The sequence below is a fragment of the Antennarius striatus genome, chromosome 3 (genome assembly GCF_040054535.1).
Source record: "Antennarius striatus isolate MH-2024 chromosome 3, ASM4005453v1, whole genome shotgun sequence".
NCBI lineage: Eukaryota > Metazoa > Chordata > Actinopteri > Lophiiformes > Antennariidae > Antennarius > Antennarius striatus.
Genome location: NC_090778.1, coordinates 16,944,252 through 16,961,400, shown reverse-complemented (window position 1 = coordinate 16,961,400; position 17,149 = coordinate 16,944,252). Strand labels below are relative to the sequence as shown.

The following is a 17,149-nucleotide window of genomic DNA, read 5'->3' as shown; positions in this document are numbered from 1 at the left end:
TGTATTCACTTGCTCTACAATTCTTCAAACTATATGGAATAACGATGCATTAAAGATGACGACACTGACACAAAGAACACAATTCAAAGAAAATGTGAAGTATACGAAAACACAAGACAGTATCTGAACAACTTCTTTCAATTACCTTCCCTAGATCCATGAGTTCGAGTAACTGTACAGGATGGTACTGAGGCAGCGTAGGAAAGAGTTGATGAGCTGCTTCAAAAAGCCCAGAATCTTCCTTCTCTATGGGGAGATCATAAGCTGTTCTCTTTCCACTGAGTTTCTGAGCTAAGCTCATCATGGATCTTGTCAGGACCCTTTTAGGAGGGGCTAGTGATGACATGGGGCCCCCAGGGTTGATACCGTTCTCCTGGCTTTGTCTGACAGCTGAGATTATGGAGGAAATGCTGCCGCTAATGTCTGTCTCTTGGACTAATGCGGCATTAAGCTTGGGTGGTGCTGGGGGCTGCCACTGGGAGTAGACGTGCATCTCACAGTCCATGCCGACTACCAAGATGCCATCTCGCACCCAGGCAAGGGAGACTGGAATGGGTAGTGAACCTTCAACGGAGGAGACCAAATCAACTGTTCGAAGCAGAACCATGTGAGATGAGCTCTGGCCTCGACCAGAATCGGATGACAGACAGAGTTCTGGAGGCTTCCCAGAAAGACAACCATACATGTAAATCTTTTTCCCAATACCCACAGTCAGAACATGAGACCCATTCTCTTGGGAGACCCAGTCCAAGTGAACCAGGCTCTTACCAGCTGAAAGAAGACAGTTCTCATTAGGCCGAGCTTTCATTTTACTTGGAATATCGCACTTTCCAGCTGTGTTAATGCTAACACCACAGTTAGCAGTGGGATCTGAGCTGTCCAGAACTATGGTCTGCTCTAGAATCCACTGTGAACCACCTGTGGATTCACACTGGAAGATGCTAATGAATACCAGTGGCTCTCTTGTGCTTGCTGGGTTGGGAGTCAGAGTGAGGTTTGGTCTGTCCTGTACAGCCAAGGTTGGGGGTAGGTGGGTGCTTTTGTCATAGTTCACATAAGGAGAGGAAGAGAGTGTAGGAGGAGAAGTCAGCAGCCTGTGAGAGTTTAGATGGGATGTTGAGTTCAGATGAGGTGTTGAGTTCATTGGTGTGCTTGGCATCTGGTTGTAAGCAACTGCGATCCGTCCAGCATGACAGCAGCAAACCTCCACGGGGCGACCCTTCACATTTATTGCACTGCTATTGGGAAGCGTATCCTCCACTAGGAGAGGCCACTCTTCCCAACTGTACACCAAGTTATCCATATTGGAAGGCGTTGATGCGGTGACATGACACCTCCAGAAGCGCACCTTCTCATCAGAGCAGGAAGTGGCAAGGAGGTAGGGTACACTGCCAGCTGGCAAAGAACAGGATGCACTCAGGTGACCTTGGAAAAGAATGAAAATACACTAATGATTATGGATCTTTTCCTCAGTCTGTTGATATTAAAATTCATTTTAAGAGATTGCTTATAAACTTTTTTAAAATAAGACATGCAAAGTTAAAGTGAAATGAAAATCAAAAATAATTTTAAAAGTATGTTTGTTTATTTAATATATGTAATGCATGCACCCTTAAATTCTTTTTAATAATTGACTTATTTTCCTTCTCCAATCCAATTTCATCTTGTTTTAAATACTGGTGGCATCCGAGCATTAATGTATCTTCATCTTATTTTCACTCGTATAATAAAGTTTACAGTAATTTACTTTTTTTCCTATGTTAGGCATATTTGTTGTAAAACTTTGTGTTGCTTTTCTCATAAAGAAATAGCTACACACATAAAATATACTACTGTTATTTTTATCATGAAATAGGTATTTGAATCACTACACTCAATTGATCTCTGGAGAAAAGATTCCTAAAGTAATGCATGTTTTTACAGATTTAAAAAAAAAGAAACATGTGGTTACCCTTGTCCAACCATATACGTATATCATGGACTCATCTCCTCTAAAATAGCATTTGTAACAATGCTATTCATTGTTACAAATCATTAAGGTTATGGTTTATCGAAACAGATTTTTTTCAGTAGTGGAGGTTTCTGTGTCTTTGACCTTGTAATGTCCTAAAAGACTACAATCTTGTCTTCAAAGCTGTAATGTTTTTCTTCTCCATTTCACTCCGAGAAACAGGTTAGAACCTTTTGTAAACTACAGCATATATGTGGAGCTCAACTGTTCCTCACCTGCTGAGGGTGTGACACTGATGGCTTCTACCCCCTCGGGCAGAGCCATTTCTTGGCTGTATACTCTGTGTGTAGTGAGGCTGAGACGACAGGCACTGTGAAGATTGGAAGTGGATGGTTTACTCTTTGGAGTTACAGGAGAATTGAACATGTCGAAGATGTACTGAGAGCTGTTCAGAGGAGAAGAGGTTGTGGCATCCTCGGTTGTGCTGACTTCTGTGGGAACACAGACAAGAAAAGTGGAATGTTAGGAAAATCTCAAAACCTCAGAATACTTGCTTTGTGAAACAAACAGTATGTCATTATTTCAATAGCATGTAAATATCACTGGATTGCTATAAAAATTATCAGTTAATTCAGTTGATATTGAACACATTTTTTCATATTATTATACAATAGGGCGTTAAAAAACTTACTCATTACTGGTTCTTATCAGGCATCTAGATTTTGAGAGATTCTCTCTGGAAATTTTTCTTTAAAGCAGCCACTCATTTATTTGTTTATGAATGAAAACAAGATGATTAACAAAAGTTTTTGAACTGAAGCAATGGTGTGAATGGATCAAAACTTTTTCGACACCATGTCAACTTCAAATTTCTCAAGCACCCACCAATGGTGACAGGTTGAGCAGCTAGATGAAGATGCCACATGTGGAGGAGTGAACGACCTGTCGGCGTCGCTTCGACCACCACAAGGAAAAAACGTGCTGAGAAGAGTGGCTCACCAGAGGCTGCAGAGGAATATACACCAACAGAGAATGGCAAAGACTTAAACCACTAACTTTTTGTTAAAGGAGGGTTCAAGAAAAACCAAGTTTTTAAAGAACTGTTTGATACCAGTTTGAGGAGAATCAAGAGTTTTCCAAGGGCTCTCTGTGTTCTCACTGCCAAGAATCAGATCTTCTTCAAAAACGTGCAGCAGCTGGGTCTCCTTCCCCTGCTACAGAAGACCAACAACAGCCATCATCAAACTACAGCAGAGGCAGATACTGAACATGTTTCATTCACTCTAGAGCAGTGGTACTTAACCTGGGTTTGATCGAACCCTAGGGGTTCGGTGAGGTGCTCTCAGGGGTTCGGCAGAGACAGAGGTCAAGACAAAACACCTGACACAATGTGTTGGGTGTTTTTACCAAACATACACGAATCACTGTGTATGTTTGACACATCGTGTCAATTCGTGATGACACGCCCCCTTTAGCCATCACTGGCTGCAGGTGATTACGCTACATCGATTAGCCTACCTGTGCTACATGGGATTTTGCGCACTCAGTCGATTTATGCCTGTCATGATGGTACTTCATCTGATTGCTTTCTTAATTTAATAAACAGTAACCATGTTGAGCAAAAAAAGAAAGTGGTTGGGTGAATATGTACAACAGGCGGCCATGGCTCAGTGGTATCGCGGGTCAATGATTCAAGATCGGCGGTTGGATTCCCGCTCCCGCCATTTGTTGTTGTGTCCTTGGCCAAGACACTTTACCCTCCTTGCCTCCAGTGGGGTACTCACTGGTGTATGAATGTTCCGGTGGACGTAGGCGCAGATTGGCAGCCATGCCTCCGTCAGTCTGCCCCAGGGCAGCTGTGGCTACACACGTTTTATTTTACATTTTATTTTGTTTACACACGTTTTTTTTTTTTTTTACTAAAGAAGGGTTCAGTGAGTGAGCATATGAAACCGGCAGGGTTCAGTACCTCCAACAAGGTTAAGAACCACTGCTCTAGAGCTATCATGTAAAGTCAAACCATTGGAAGTTGTGTTCATCTAACATACAGTAAATGTATAGTATATACATGCCCACAGAGGTTTGTTCTCCACCAGTTAGGGTCGCTCAAATTTCAGACTAATAAGCATCCTACACAATGTTTGATGCTACCAATGGTGTAGAATTCAAATACTCCTTCTAAACAAAATACAATACATATTTTGTATAAGTGGACAGCCTTCAGTTAGCAAGTGTGATCACAGATGCTTACAACATTTTTCTGCTGTTAGACATAATCAACATTGAGAGAACAGAAGAAGCAGAACATTGTCTTCATAAACTTAATTCCTTTTAGTCTTTATACTTACAAAGCCAGTAATGGCATCCAGCTCTATGATACATCCTGGTTTTGCTGTGGATTGCTGACTGATGATGTTGAACACCTCGCCAACATATTTCTAATATGAAACAAAAATTTACATTTTATTTTGTTTACTTGAGCACTATTACACTAAAATGTAACTTTGTCTATTCATACATTGGGTCATTTACACGTTAGAGATTAAAACATTTCAGACCACTGGATGATCTTTAGTTTACAACTGATTCTACAACTGTTGGATCTTTTTAAGCTAAGTGCCATTGATAAACATGAATTGTTGCAGGAATCAACCCAGTTGTCTTGGGGAAGATAAATTCAGGTACTAATTTATATCTTGATTTATGTGCTCCAATGCAAACGTTCTACTACCGTATCTAACCTAACACCATCTTACTTATTATCATTATTATTATGTTATTCTGTGAAAGTGGAAATTCTTTTGAGTTGTTAACAGACTGAATACAAAATGATGAGCACAATTCTTTATGATATCCACCAGTTTGAGAATCCTGGTGTATCACTTACTGATATCTCAGGATTGGATAGCTCACTCAACAGCTTCTTAGCTTCGATAACAGCCTGATACAGCCTGAGTGACTGGCCATCACTTGCTACAAAGCAAGCGCTGGGAGAGTTGCAGTAAACACCTAAAGAATCAAAAAAGGAATAAAAAAATTTGTGTTGTCACAACAAAAAATTTACATTATATATATATATATATATTCTCACATATATGTATATGTATTAACGTACAATTAGCAAAATTGGAATTGAACCAAGGATCTTCTTGATGTGTGGCAACAGTGCTACCCACTACACCACCAAGTTGCCCTTTTTAAATTAAATAATTTAATTGATTTCAACAGTACTTATTTAATACACGTAGGTCATATAGACCAAATACATTATTTATTTAGGGAGTATACATCACAGATTTCATCTCCTTTGGTCATAACTAGTTATAGAGGTTCATAAATATATGTATCAGTGAACCAAAATAACAGCTATTATGAAAATGAAGTTGTTTTTACTAAAATGGCTAATAAATGTAGGCAATAAAATTCTTTGGGAATTCCAAATAAAAATATTCCCTCACCTAAGCAGCTGCTGGGAATGAGTGTAGGCAGCCAGGCGACATTTGAAAAAGCTGACGCATGGAGAGAATTGATCCGAGCAAGTTCAGAAACCCCACCAGACAAAGACAGAGGGCCAACAGGATCCACTCTCCATAAAATCAGCTCACTGTAGATGGCATTGGGATCCTGGGAAACCACACCTAAGGACACCCGGCTAGGCCATGACCCACGGGGTGGAGATGTCAAATGAGAGAAACCAGAGGAGCTGGTGCCCTGAGGAGCCAGGATGTTGTCTATCTCTGGTGTTCTTAAGGCATTGTGATGTGATGTGGTGAGGAGGAGAGGGAGTACTGAGTGACAGGCCAGATCATTGAGGTGGAAACGGTGGCCGCAGTAGCGGGACTTGTGCGAGACACTGAGCACAGTGGAAAAAGCTGAGTCCTCTGCGAAGCTGACTGCCCATTGGTTTAGGGAGCCATCAGCATGTTTGGAGATCATAAGGACATTTGGGGTGAAGATACTTAGTCGAAGACTACTACTTGGTGCAATTTTTTCTTGACCGCCATAGCTTATCAGGGCAGATTTGGTCTGAGGCAATGTGCTCCCGGAGAGTCGATGCCTGCCATGCTGGATAGCCAGATCCACATTCTTGTTGCAGGCATACATAACAACACTGTGGCTAAGGGAGATTGCATCACCTGTAGGGAATGCTACAGGGATACGGGACACAAAGGACACCTAAGAAAGAAGCAAAAACACCTCAGCAATGAAATCCAAAGTAAGAATATTTTTATGAAATTGCATTAGTTATGAAATACATAGCAGTTTAGATCATGCACTCATCACTGCTCTAAAAGCTCAACACTGAGCTGGACTTTTTAAAATTATTTGTGTCACACCGATAACAATGTAAAACATGTGAATGCAGCCATCATCTGCTACTCCACATACACACGTAGACAAAATTATTGGTGGGTTTTTCTTTCTCTTAATAAAAATAAACCCACATTGGTCACTGAAAGAACTTGAAACTGACAAAAGTACTGAATAAAAAATTTATGAAAATCAACCAAATGAAAATCAGATGTTTTTGAACTGTAGTTCAACAGAATAAATCTAAAAAACAAACAAACAAAACAGGCTTGCACCCTTCACACAGCTAAAAACACAGAAGAATGGCTTAGAGCAAAACATTGGACAAGTCTGAAGTGGTGTTTTGTCTCCTGATCCTGGTACAGAAGTATCACTGACAGTTACAAAATTTATTTGATTGCAGTGATTGTCTCAAAAGGTTGTGCAACAAAATATTGAGTTAAATTTACTAGCATTTTTGTCCACGTGTGTATGTGAAATGAATAATGTTCAACAACACATACAAACACTACTTAACCTAAGAGCAACAACAACAACAATAATAACAGCAATCCTGCTTTATCTTACTGAGGCACTCAGGCCAAATCACCCTAAATGTGAATGAAAGTTGGAATTCTGCTTGCTGTCTCGCCTGACTGACAAATTGCCATTTCATACAGTTCTCATTATATCATTCTCATTATATCAACTCTAATAAAAATGACCCAGGGGGACTTCTGAATTTGGTTTTCAAGTCAAGCATAATTACGATATAATTGTCTGAGCGGCTAGATAATTAACCATTAGAAAAAGAGCCACATCATCATGGCTGTCAAAATAAATCACAAACTTATTGAGATGATAAACAAATGAAGTCCCAGAAAATCCATTTGTGAAATAAGTCACTGGAAAGTGTGAATCTACTGAGTTTAGCACATTCATTAATTCATATGAACATGTTCAGTAAAATCAAATTATTTGCGTTTCTGTATTTTCTCACTGTAATTCGGTCTCTGTAAATTCTCATCAGTTGTCATCTCATTGTAATATTAAGCCCAGATTCTTCATTATTGATATTTGTAAACACCTTAGTAGTGAAAGATGATGTTAAAACAAGATAATAAATCAACATAAATCCAACTTTCCACTACTTTCATAAACATAAACTAATCAACAGTGAACAAACCTGAGCTTGTCTGAACATGCCTGGCTGGTATTCATCCAACCAGTCCACATGCCAGACTAACAGAGAGCCGTCCATAGGATGGATGCTGAACAGCATGTCTGAGCCTTTATTCCACTCCTCTAACAGCACATCCACCTGGTGCTTCACTGCTGCCAAAGGAAGTTCCACAGCCTCTGGTCCTGAGGGATCCCTTGGCCTGTTATTATCTTCCACATCAGAGTTATCCTCATCCTCAGGCTCTAGAAGAGAAAGCAATGTTGTCAAAATATGAATTCTGAATGACAGAGCATCAAGCATAGGACGGATACCACACAATGTTTGAAGACAAAAATACCAAATACAGTAATCCGTCGCGCATTCGTACATCAAGTGCACTACATTCCGTGAGTCTCGGAAGGCAGCGCTCTTCCGTGACACAAAAGTGCTTTCAACAGTTGATAAGAGTGTGGGAAAAGGTAATACAGTTAGAAGGTGGTTTAATATCAGTATGGGGAGGGTTCATAAACATTTAAATTACCGTAAATAATAAGATAAAAATAGTTTGTCGCTTTATCGCTTTATAGCTGTCCTCCCTTCCCCCTTTTTTTCCTCCCCCCTTTTGAGTGGCGGCGCCCCATAGAGGTGAATTGTCCAATTACTCCTTACAAGTATGTGGGGATCAGTAAAGTACTATCTCATATTTCCATGAGATAAATACAACCGGTCAATTCCCTCCCTTATCCAAACAAGAAACATTGTAAATAACTTATTTTCAAGATCACTGCTTACTTATGATAATAACTCAGAGCAAACATCATTAAATTCAAATACTCTTGGCTTCATATGTAGGTTTCTGATGCACTTAAATTCCAACACCCTTATGTTGCATATTAAAAAAGCATTAAAAGGAATGATAGACGTAGCAATTGGCTGGCTGAATGAAATGAAATGTCAGTCTAACTCCACATCCACAGTCCTTAAAGTCAACCTTTAATGCCTGATTAAAATATCTTTCAGTACCTTCTTGGGGGTACTGATTTTGTTGCTCCAGGCTGCTTCGGAGTTGCTGCAGAAACACTTCCATGGCTAGTGTGAAATTAAGCTCTTTATTGTTGAGCCAATGGACAGTAAAAGGACCTCCAGGTTCCTCATCATCCATGGTGTTGAGAGAAGAGATGGAGGGAAGCAGAGGAATGTCTACCATAAAAAAAAAATGGATCAAGCTTTTAAGTACAGTACACATGTCAAAAACAATGTACAGAGTTACAGAATTAGACATCTTTTTGCACTATCCTGAACTTTCTTCCACATTAAAATAAAATCTGGAGAAATTTGGCTCACAATAATGCCAGTAAAGAGGATCATCAGAATTACCCAACAGTAACAGAAACCAAAGTGCTTGAGTCTAACCTGTGGCAGGGTTGATGCTGGCAGCAATATGGAAGTGGCAGAGAGCATTAGCATGGGGCATGTTGCTCCTGGTCGTCTTGTGGTTATAATGTTGGCTCCGATTGTGCGGCAGGCAGCCAGTCAGCGATGGCTGAGGTGGATCTCGGCAAAAGGACAATTCTAATGGTTCTTGAATATCCATCTGTGAGGATAATTGTAGATTGGCATTTGGGAGTTCTAAAATGCTGATATTCTAATAATAATGTCACCATGCTGAATTTCCATAACATAAATACATGCACAACATACAATAAATACATGCACCATGCCTATTTTTTTCCTCTTTTTAGGGATTTAGACCTAAATAAAAACAACAAGTAATTTAAAGATTGGGGCTAGAAGATGAAACCAAAGTGTTCTTTTGTACATTTCCGACTGACACACCTGTACTGGTTAAACTGGCTTTAGGTTATGATCTGAATAAATCAACTAACTTTGTTCAAATGTATTCCTTCCTATCTAAGCTACTCTGCTATGTTTGGGTGTTTCTCGGGGATAGGATCTCTGTGTAATTCTATTGATGCTTAAACAACAAGGAAAACATTTTAGCTTCACTGCACACTTTGTGGCGGCACGGTGGCGCAGTGGTTAGCGCTGCTGCCTCACAACACGGCGGACCCGGGTTCGAGTCCCGCTCTGTGCGGAGTTCGCATGCTCTCCCCGTGTCTGCGTGGGTTCTCTCCGGGTTCTCCGGCTTCCTCCCACCTCCAAAAGCATGCGCTTCAGGTTAATTGGCCGGTCCCAAATTGACCATAGGAGTGAGTGTGTGTGTGAATGTATGTTTGTTTGTATGTGGCTCTGCGGTACACTGGCGTCGTGCCCGGAGTGTCCCCCGCCTCACGCCCTGAGACTGCCAGGATAGGCACTGGCTACCCCGCGACCTGCGTTAGCGGATTAAGCGGGTTGGAAAATGAATGAATGAATGCACACTTTGTCTGAAAATAGAGAATGAGCAGGGGATCACTGAAGAGAACAGATATGGCTGAGTGAGAGGGAAGACATTTTAGCAGAAGTGATATTAAACTGTAACTTAATTTTGTTCTTACAGTAGGTTATCTAATTGACTTTCTGTTGTTTCACAATAATGGATATGGATCTGCAGTTTTGGGCATGAACTGCACAAAAAGGTCCAGTATAAACCTGGAACAGTTGTCTCCTAGCAGCCTAGAATTTGGAAGACAATTCTTACTTTCATGAAGATTATTTGACATAATTACAGAACTCAATTTTAGTCCTGGCAAACATCCAACTCACGGTTTAGGCTGAGATCTGAGGAGGAATGTACCATTATTCCCACGTACATGGTTGTATTGTTTTTCACAAGGACATGCAGCACTCTATTATATTGTTCAGTGTACAAACACCACAATACGGTCTATGCATTGGCCTGTGACTGCTCCAACTGCATGTACAAATTGCGTGAGATCAGAAGGGACAACTTTAAAGTTCAATTTCATGTGTGAATGATGGCAGTTTAAATTTGTGCTGCTTACAGCAGAGAAAATGTGATGCACAAGTCACGAGGGAGTCCACGACGTTAAAACATTTGTCAAATACTGTATAAAGGCACTGTCAGTTTTTGAGAAAATCAAAGGCTTCTAGGTGCGCCTTATAGTGCGGAAAATACTGTAACTAAAAAAAGGACACCTTTTCAGAAAATTTACAAATCAGATGCAGAAACAGTTTGATAAAATTCAATACATTAAGGCCCCGTCCACACGATGACGGATTTTTTGAAAACGCAACTTTTCTGTTGCGTTTACGCCTTCCGTCCACACGACAACGCCGATATCCAGAACGAAAACGCAACTTTTTAAAAACGCCGGCCGAGGTGGATTTTTAAAAAAACGCTGGGTCTGCGTTGTCGTGTGGACGGCCTATCCGCGACTTTTTTAAAACGCTGACGTCTTGCCTGTGACGAAAACCGCTGTGACGTTGTATTTATGGGCCCATGCGTTGTGACAACAAAAGACGGAGGATTCCTATTGGATAAAATTTGACTCAATACTGCCACCACATGGTTTGGCTTGCTTATAGCCATCTTCGAAAACGCACTGGTGCGTTTACGTGTGGACGGAGATTTTTTTAAAAATGCTGTCGTGTGGACGGGAATCCTTTTCGATGCATTTTTAAGAAGTTCAGTTTTTAAAAAAATCCATCGTCGTGTGGACAGGGCCTAAGACTTTTTTACAAGGGCTGTCACTTTAATGCGTTAATTACATTAATTAATTACTCTGCAAATTAACGCACTATAAAAATTAACGCCATTAATCGTGAGTGGCAAGTCAATGCGCAAGCATTTTAAATTTGGCCCATTGAAGGACCTGTAGGCTGCAGTGGTACGTCACTTTGTATTTGCGCCACTAGTCAAAAGCAGAGTGACTGATAACAGAGATGGACGCGACACAGGAGAGTGAGGGAAGCCCAATCGGACCTTTGGGCGTAAAGTTTATTTATAAAAAGAACAAAAGTGGGACTATCAACAAAAACGCAATGATTTGTACCTTTTGTAAAAGAGAATTTTCATATCACCGAAGCAGCTCCTGCCTAACGTATCATTTAAATGCAAAACACGTCAAGGACACATCGAGTTGTCTGTTGTCAGTTCCTGTAACGTCAGCTTACCCTTTTAAAGGAAATGCCTGTTGGCATCTTGCGATTGATGTTGTCTTATTTAGAGGCATGTTATACTATTCATTTTCAATTGCTGTATTGAGCTTTAGTATTCATTTTGATTGAGAGTCGGTTTATGTGCCGATTTGAGACTCAGCCTTATTTTATTTCTGAATTTTTATTCAGAAATAAATATTTTATTTATTTTATTTAACTGTAATCGTATTGCATTTTTGAGAAATGCACCTGGCCTAATTGGTTTGCTGATGTGCTTGGCCTTTTTTCTTTTGAATTTCATTTATAAAGCACACTTAACCAATAAAAATGTGGATTTCACATCTTCTCTTCTTGGTGCATTCTATTGATTAGTCATGCACTACAATTTTGTAATGCCCTAGAATTCAACTTCTTTATTTGGGGGCCTTTAACAGGTCTGAGATTAAAATGCGATTAGATTAATTGATTATAAATCCTGTAATTAATTAGATTAAATTTTTTGATCACCTGACAGCACTAATTTTTACACCTTTAATATCAAAAACATTATTGAAGATATTTTAAAACATTTCAGTGATCTGCAGGTACCCTCACTGCAGCAGACTTTAACTATAAATAATTATTAGGGGAATGAAAGGAAAACTGGAAAATTAATTTTTTGCACACTGACCAGGCTCATTCCAGCCTCACACGAGGTTCTGACCTAGTTTTATTAATGAATAATTCCACACATGTACTCTTTTTCCTGTAACCTAATGAGCCCTGGGCTCTGTAAGTGTTCGTGAGCCCTATTATCATTTTAATGTCCATATTTAAATGGATAAGTATTGTGTTAGAGGCATAACTAGGCTGTCAGCAACAATGCCAGTCACTTGAAGTGGAAGGCACCACCAATACAAATGAGAGCAGCAGAATCAGCAGAAGTCACATCCTGAAGTGCTGCATCGCTTAGCAGAAGGAGGCAAACAATTTTCACCGATGGTAGTCTTTAGTTGTAGAAAGATGAAAAAAACATCTTCATGGCTGATACCAATTAACTCTCCCTTTTAACTCCACTAAGCCTCTGTTATTTCCATCCTCTTCAGAGGCTCCCTTTGCTCTCATTCACATCTCTGCAGCACCCTGATGTCCTACATTAACAGTGGTTAAAATCCTGGAGCCTGCCTTCTACATCAGAGCCAAAAAGAAAAGACAAAACAGACTACCATTTATTTCCTAATTATTAAAAACATTAAGGTAATTCTTTTTCATATTACAACCAAAGAAAACACAGTGGTAATCCAGCTGTTATATGATGCTTTTAATGCTCACCAAAACAAATTGCATTGCCCCTTAGTGAGTACTAGCCTAAGCTTTCTGGTCCTAATTTCAAAAGGTAATGAAGACAGAACGCATACATTCGCAAACAATCCAACAGTTTTACTGAATTCTCCTGAGCTGGTGTATAAATGTAATTGCCTTCATACAATCATATATAGCAGTGGTTCCCAACCCCCGGGCCGCGGACCAGTGCCGGTCTGTGGGTCATTTGGTACCTGGCCGCATAGAAATAAAAAATAATTTACATTATTTACGTTTTATTTATTTTGGAGTTTGAAAGATGTTTTATTTTGGAAAGTGACATCTGTGCGGAATGACACACAGAAAAACGCCTGCGTCTGTCCCACCTGACAGGTCTCAGTCACATGATAGGTTACCAGCCGTTACCCCTAAATTAAGAGCCCACAACTGCACCAGTGTTGTGGATTAAAGTCAATGCAGATTATCCTGAGATCGCCTAAAAAGTATCAAAAACCTCCTGTCTTTGTGGAGTGGGATTTTCTGCAGTGACCGTAAAGAAAACCAAACTGTGGTGTAGACCGGATGTCCGCAACACACGTCAGATGTTACCCCTGGATCAGCGGTCCCCAACCACTAATTCTCATTATTGTAATTATTATTATTTGACTGACTTATTCACAGTTTTATTAGAAATGATCAGCATTTCTCCTACGTTGAATGCACTGTTTGTAAGTCGCTATATTTAAAAATAAATCTTATCAGTGCAGTCACTTCAATTGAGTTTTTAATATACAGTAAATATTTCTTACAATTATTTCATTTACAGAGATATTATCAATTTATGAAAAAAGGATTGTTTATTGTCTGTTGATGTCTGCATTTTACATAAAACCGCTGCGGATGATTTATTATTAGACTACAGCTGTCCTGGTGTCATTAACGGTTATCGAGCAAATGAAGACCGTGAAAATATTGTCTTAGATTAAACCGGTCCATGATGCAAAAAAGGTTGGGAACTGCTGATATACAGTATTTCAAAGCGGTCAACCTCTCCCTATCCTTGCTTGTGAATGATTGAGCCTTTTGAGGTTGAGGTTATGGTAATATCGCCAAGTAAAAAATTGTTAAAATAGGATTTCTTATGACAAATCCTCAGATTTCTCTGTCCCAACATAATTGGAGTGTGTTACTGGCTTCAAAGTCAGTAACCAATGAGTTAAAACATCAACTATATAATCTTTGCATCATTTTCTATTGAAAAAAACGGTACAAACCATATTCTGTTCTTTTCATGTTTTACAGTGTTCCAATTCTTTTGAAGAATTAGGGCTTCTATCTTAAGGAAAAAAAAACAGCTTACTTCCTGTGTTGTTTTTCCGTGGGTCTTCCAGTTACTGCTGATTTTACTAGTAGATCCACTACATCTGAACGTGTCATTGTGTTGGCCAGGAGATTGGTTGTTATGGTGACTGGACAGCAGAGTGTCTCCTGGCAGGAGAGTCTCTGCCCAGAGTCGACATACGCTGTCCTTACAGCTGGTAAGCAGAACGTTACATACTGCAGTTCTGTTAGGAGGGATAAATAAAAATAAGCACAATGGCAAACAATTTTGTTTGAAGTATGCTGAGGAGCAAAACACAGCAATTTAACATCATCAAATCCTGATTTTAAGTTGAAATTTAAGTTGAAATATGCAAGCAGAACAAGTTGCTAAGTTGACTGAAAACTCTGCTTTAATATCATCCCGTCTTACTGTTTACATTGGGTTTTGTGACCTGATAGGAAATAAAGATCTTTCATAAGAAATTTCCAGAATAATATTCATACATAACTCTGATGAGCTGTACTGTGCCACATTATAATTCCCATCAGAACAATTAAAGATCATGCAAAATGAGACAATAATTCACAAAAACAGGATAGAACTGGGAGCTACAGTACAGTATTGCAATAAGACTGCAATTCCACACAGAATCAAACATGTTTTTATTTTTTCCCAGTTCTGTGATTTTTATTAAATCTGCAAACATTGCATATTGGGGTAAATGAGCAGGACAGACTCTACCTGTTTACAGAATATCTGAAATTTGCCTTGATGATGTGCATACCGTGGCATGTACTTGCTGGTCTTCCTCCACGAGAAGCCAGTAACTGAGCGAGGATGGGCCAGGTAAACAAAGGAAAAGTTTGGCTCTCCCTTGACATCAGTGCTGGGTTCGAGAGGTGTGAAGAGTCTGGAAACACCTGACTTCCACTTACTTGTGCTGTACCACACCTTTATTAGGCAGTCATCCTTAAGAGGAAATACCAACAAGAAAACATTATTATTATGCTGTAGAATCCACCTTTACTACGCTTCATAAATGTGATTTGCTCTGGCACAACACCGTATAGATTAGAACTAACAATCCGAATGCTATTCCATCTTTCATTAAAGGATCTGCATATTTACCGATTTTCCTGTACATTAGCAGATCTATATTTCCACAGTCAGCATGTTTTGGCCTCACTTCAAAAATTTGCAGATCTTACTACAAATTAACAAATCTCAGTATGTACCAACAGATAGTATATTCAAGGCATAGCTTTAAATAGATAAGTTTTTTTTTTATTTCCACAACTGTTAACATGTTTTATGGCTTTTAAGGGTCATATTACTCAATCATTCATGTTGTGATGCCACCATCTGCTGGCTGATGTTTAATGGAGAGAAAGGTCACTCTGGCTTCAGGCAGGTTACAAGCTTTACGCTGACCTGAGGAATAATAGTTTACCTCCGCCAAGACCATTACTGTATGTTTTATATGAAGAACATCCATTTCTAATTACTCTACTCATATTCAGTAAAAGACTGACAATGCACTGCAAGACTAGCACAGAACCAATTGATAGAACCCCAATGGTTACACACTGATGCACTTGCATTATGACTCAGCAATCAACAAGCAAATCCTTTTAAACCTAAAAAACAAAAAAACAAAACAAAACACAGCTGCTAGTGATACAAAACAAAATAGTTTTATCTATGTAATGGTAAAGCCATCATTGTTGTTTTTTTTTAAAGAAAATTAATTAGCCATTAAATACCCAACAACCAATCAAGGGATGACTAAACAACCGTACACATGTTTTAATTCCTCAGATATACCCATGAAGGCAGACCAACAGCAGCAATTAGAACAGACTCGACATAGACCTTGACCTAAACTTGACCTGGACATGATCCATGTAAATGAACAGATGAAAATTGCTTGATTACTTTAGCTTATATCAAGATCAATGAGGTTGACCAACTGCTCTCGTACGGTAACAGCAACTCACCTGTCCAGCTGTAGCAAAGAATTCACCATCAGGGGAGAACTTCATCAAACTAATTGGAGATGCAGTCCTTCAAAGAAAAATTCAAATTAGAAGAGCAACATCAAATACTTAATATTACTTAAAGTTCATATTTTTGAATATTAAATACACGGTAAATAAGAGAATTTTTTTAAACATTTGAATAATGAATAAATCCAAATGGGACGCTTGCATTATCTAGTTTATCAAACTGGCTATTTCATCATAACTAGTGTTTGTAACAATATCAAAAATATCAGGAAATTTAGACAGAAAAACAATACTTTTTCAAATGAATACAGAAATGTAATAGTTTCAAACATCATGTGATTATTATGTGGTTCTCAGTTCCTACTTGCTCTGCCAGATGCTCCTCCAGGCAGAATGTGAGTTTCTTATGGTCACTTCTGTCTGATTTCCCTCTTCGGTAGTTTCATCTTTCACAACATCAAAATCACACCACAACTGGAGGCTACAAGAGCCAGTTAAGAGAGTCCTTCCTAGACACACAAGGACACATTCACGTCAGGCCAGATAACCATCCATATCTCCTATCATTATTTGATATTTTAACAACGCGTTATATTTATTGCAGTACCTGTAGGATGCCAGGCCAGGTTGCGTACCATAGACTTTAATACAAACTGACCAGTCTTGTGCCATTGGCAGTTCTCCTTCTGTGTTAATTTAAAAAATGAATGAACAACAAATATATTATATAAAAATTGAATTAACAATAAAAGTGAAATTGTCCTGGTCATTTTTCCAATTTTATATCACCAGTTTCAACTTGAAATTAGAAACAACAGTGAAGCTGCTCTCATGTGAGTCACATGTGATCAGGCCACATAGACATAAACTGCAAAAGTGGAAAAATTCTTCAATGAAAGAGGAACTGGGTTGTTTTTAAAATGTGTTCAAACTTTCCATTCCATATGACTAGTTTTTAATGTCTGTAGAAACAGAACACAATTCAACACTAACAGAGCAAAGATAGAACTTCTGCATAAACTATAGCATGGAAATAATCCATAAATACGACAATGTCTGCAAGACAACGTTAC

At 39.1% G+C, this 17,149-nt stretch overlaps 1 protein-coding gene across 3 annotated transcripts in view; it reads right to left on the bottom strand.

The window, feature by feature from the left end:
* LOC137591444 (dmX-like protein 1) overlaps positions 1–17,149 on the bottom strand; it is a 54,688-nt gene that overhangs the window by 29,767 nt on the left and 7,772 nt on the right. For all 3 annotated transcript variants that reach the window (XM_068309440.1, XM_068309458.1, XM_068309449.1), the window contains exons 5-19: positions 16,684–16,762; positions 16,441–16,585; positions 16,068–16,134; positions 14,855–15,039; positions 14,107–14,311; positions 8,817–8,997; positions 8,427–8,603; positions 7,428–7,666; positions 5,410–6,127; positions 4,839–4,960; positions 4,300–4,389; positions 3,063–3,165; positions 2,837–2,956; positions 2,227–2,442; positions 146–1,425 (exon numbers count right to left, since the gene is read on the bottom strand). In XM_068309440.1, the coding sequence (XP_068165541.1) occupies positions 146–1,425; positions 2,227–2,442; positions 2,837–2,956; positions 3,063–3,165; positions 4,300–4,389; positions 4,839–4,960; positions 5,410–6,127; positions 7,428–7,666; positions 8,427–8,603; positions 8,817–8,997; positions 14,107–14,311; positions 14,855–15,039; positions 16,068–16,134; positions 16,441–16,585; positions 16,684–16,762 (3,927 nt within the window). The remainder of the gene's footprint in view (positions 1–145; positions 1,426–2,226; positions 2,443–2,836; positions 2,957–3,062; positions 3,166–4,299; positions 4,390–4,838; positions 4,961–5,409; positions 6,128–7,427; positions 7,667–8,426; positions 8,604–8,816; positions 8,998–14,106; positions 14,312–14,854; positions 15,040–16,067; positions 16,135–16,440; positions 16,586–16,683; positions 16,763–17,149) is intronic.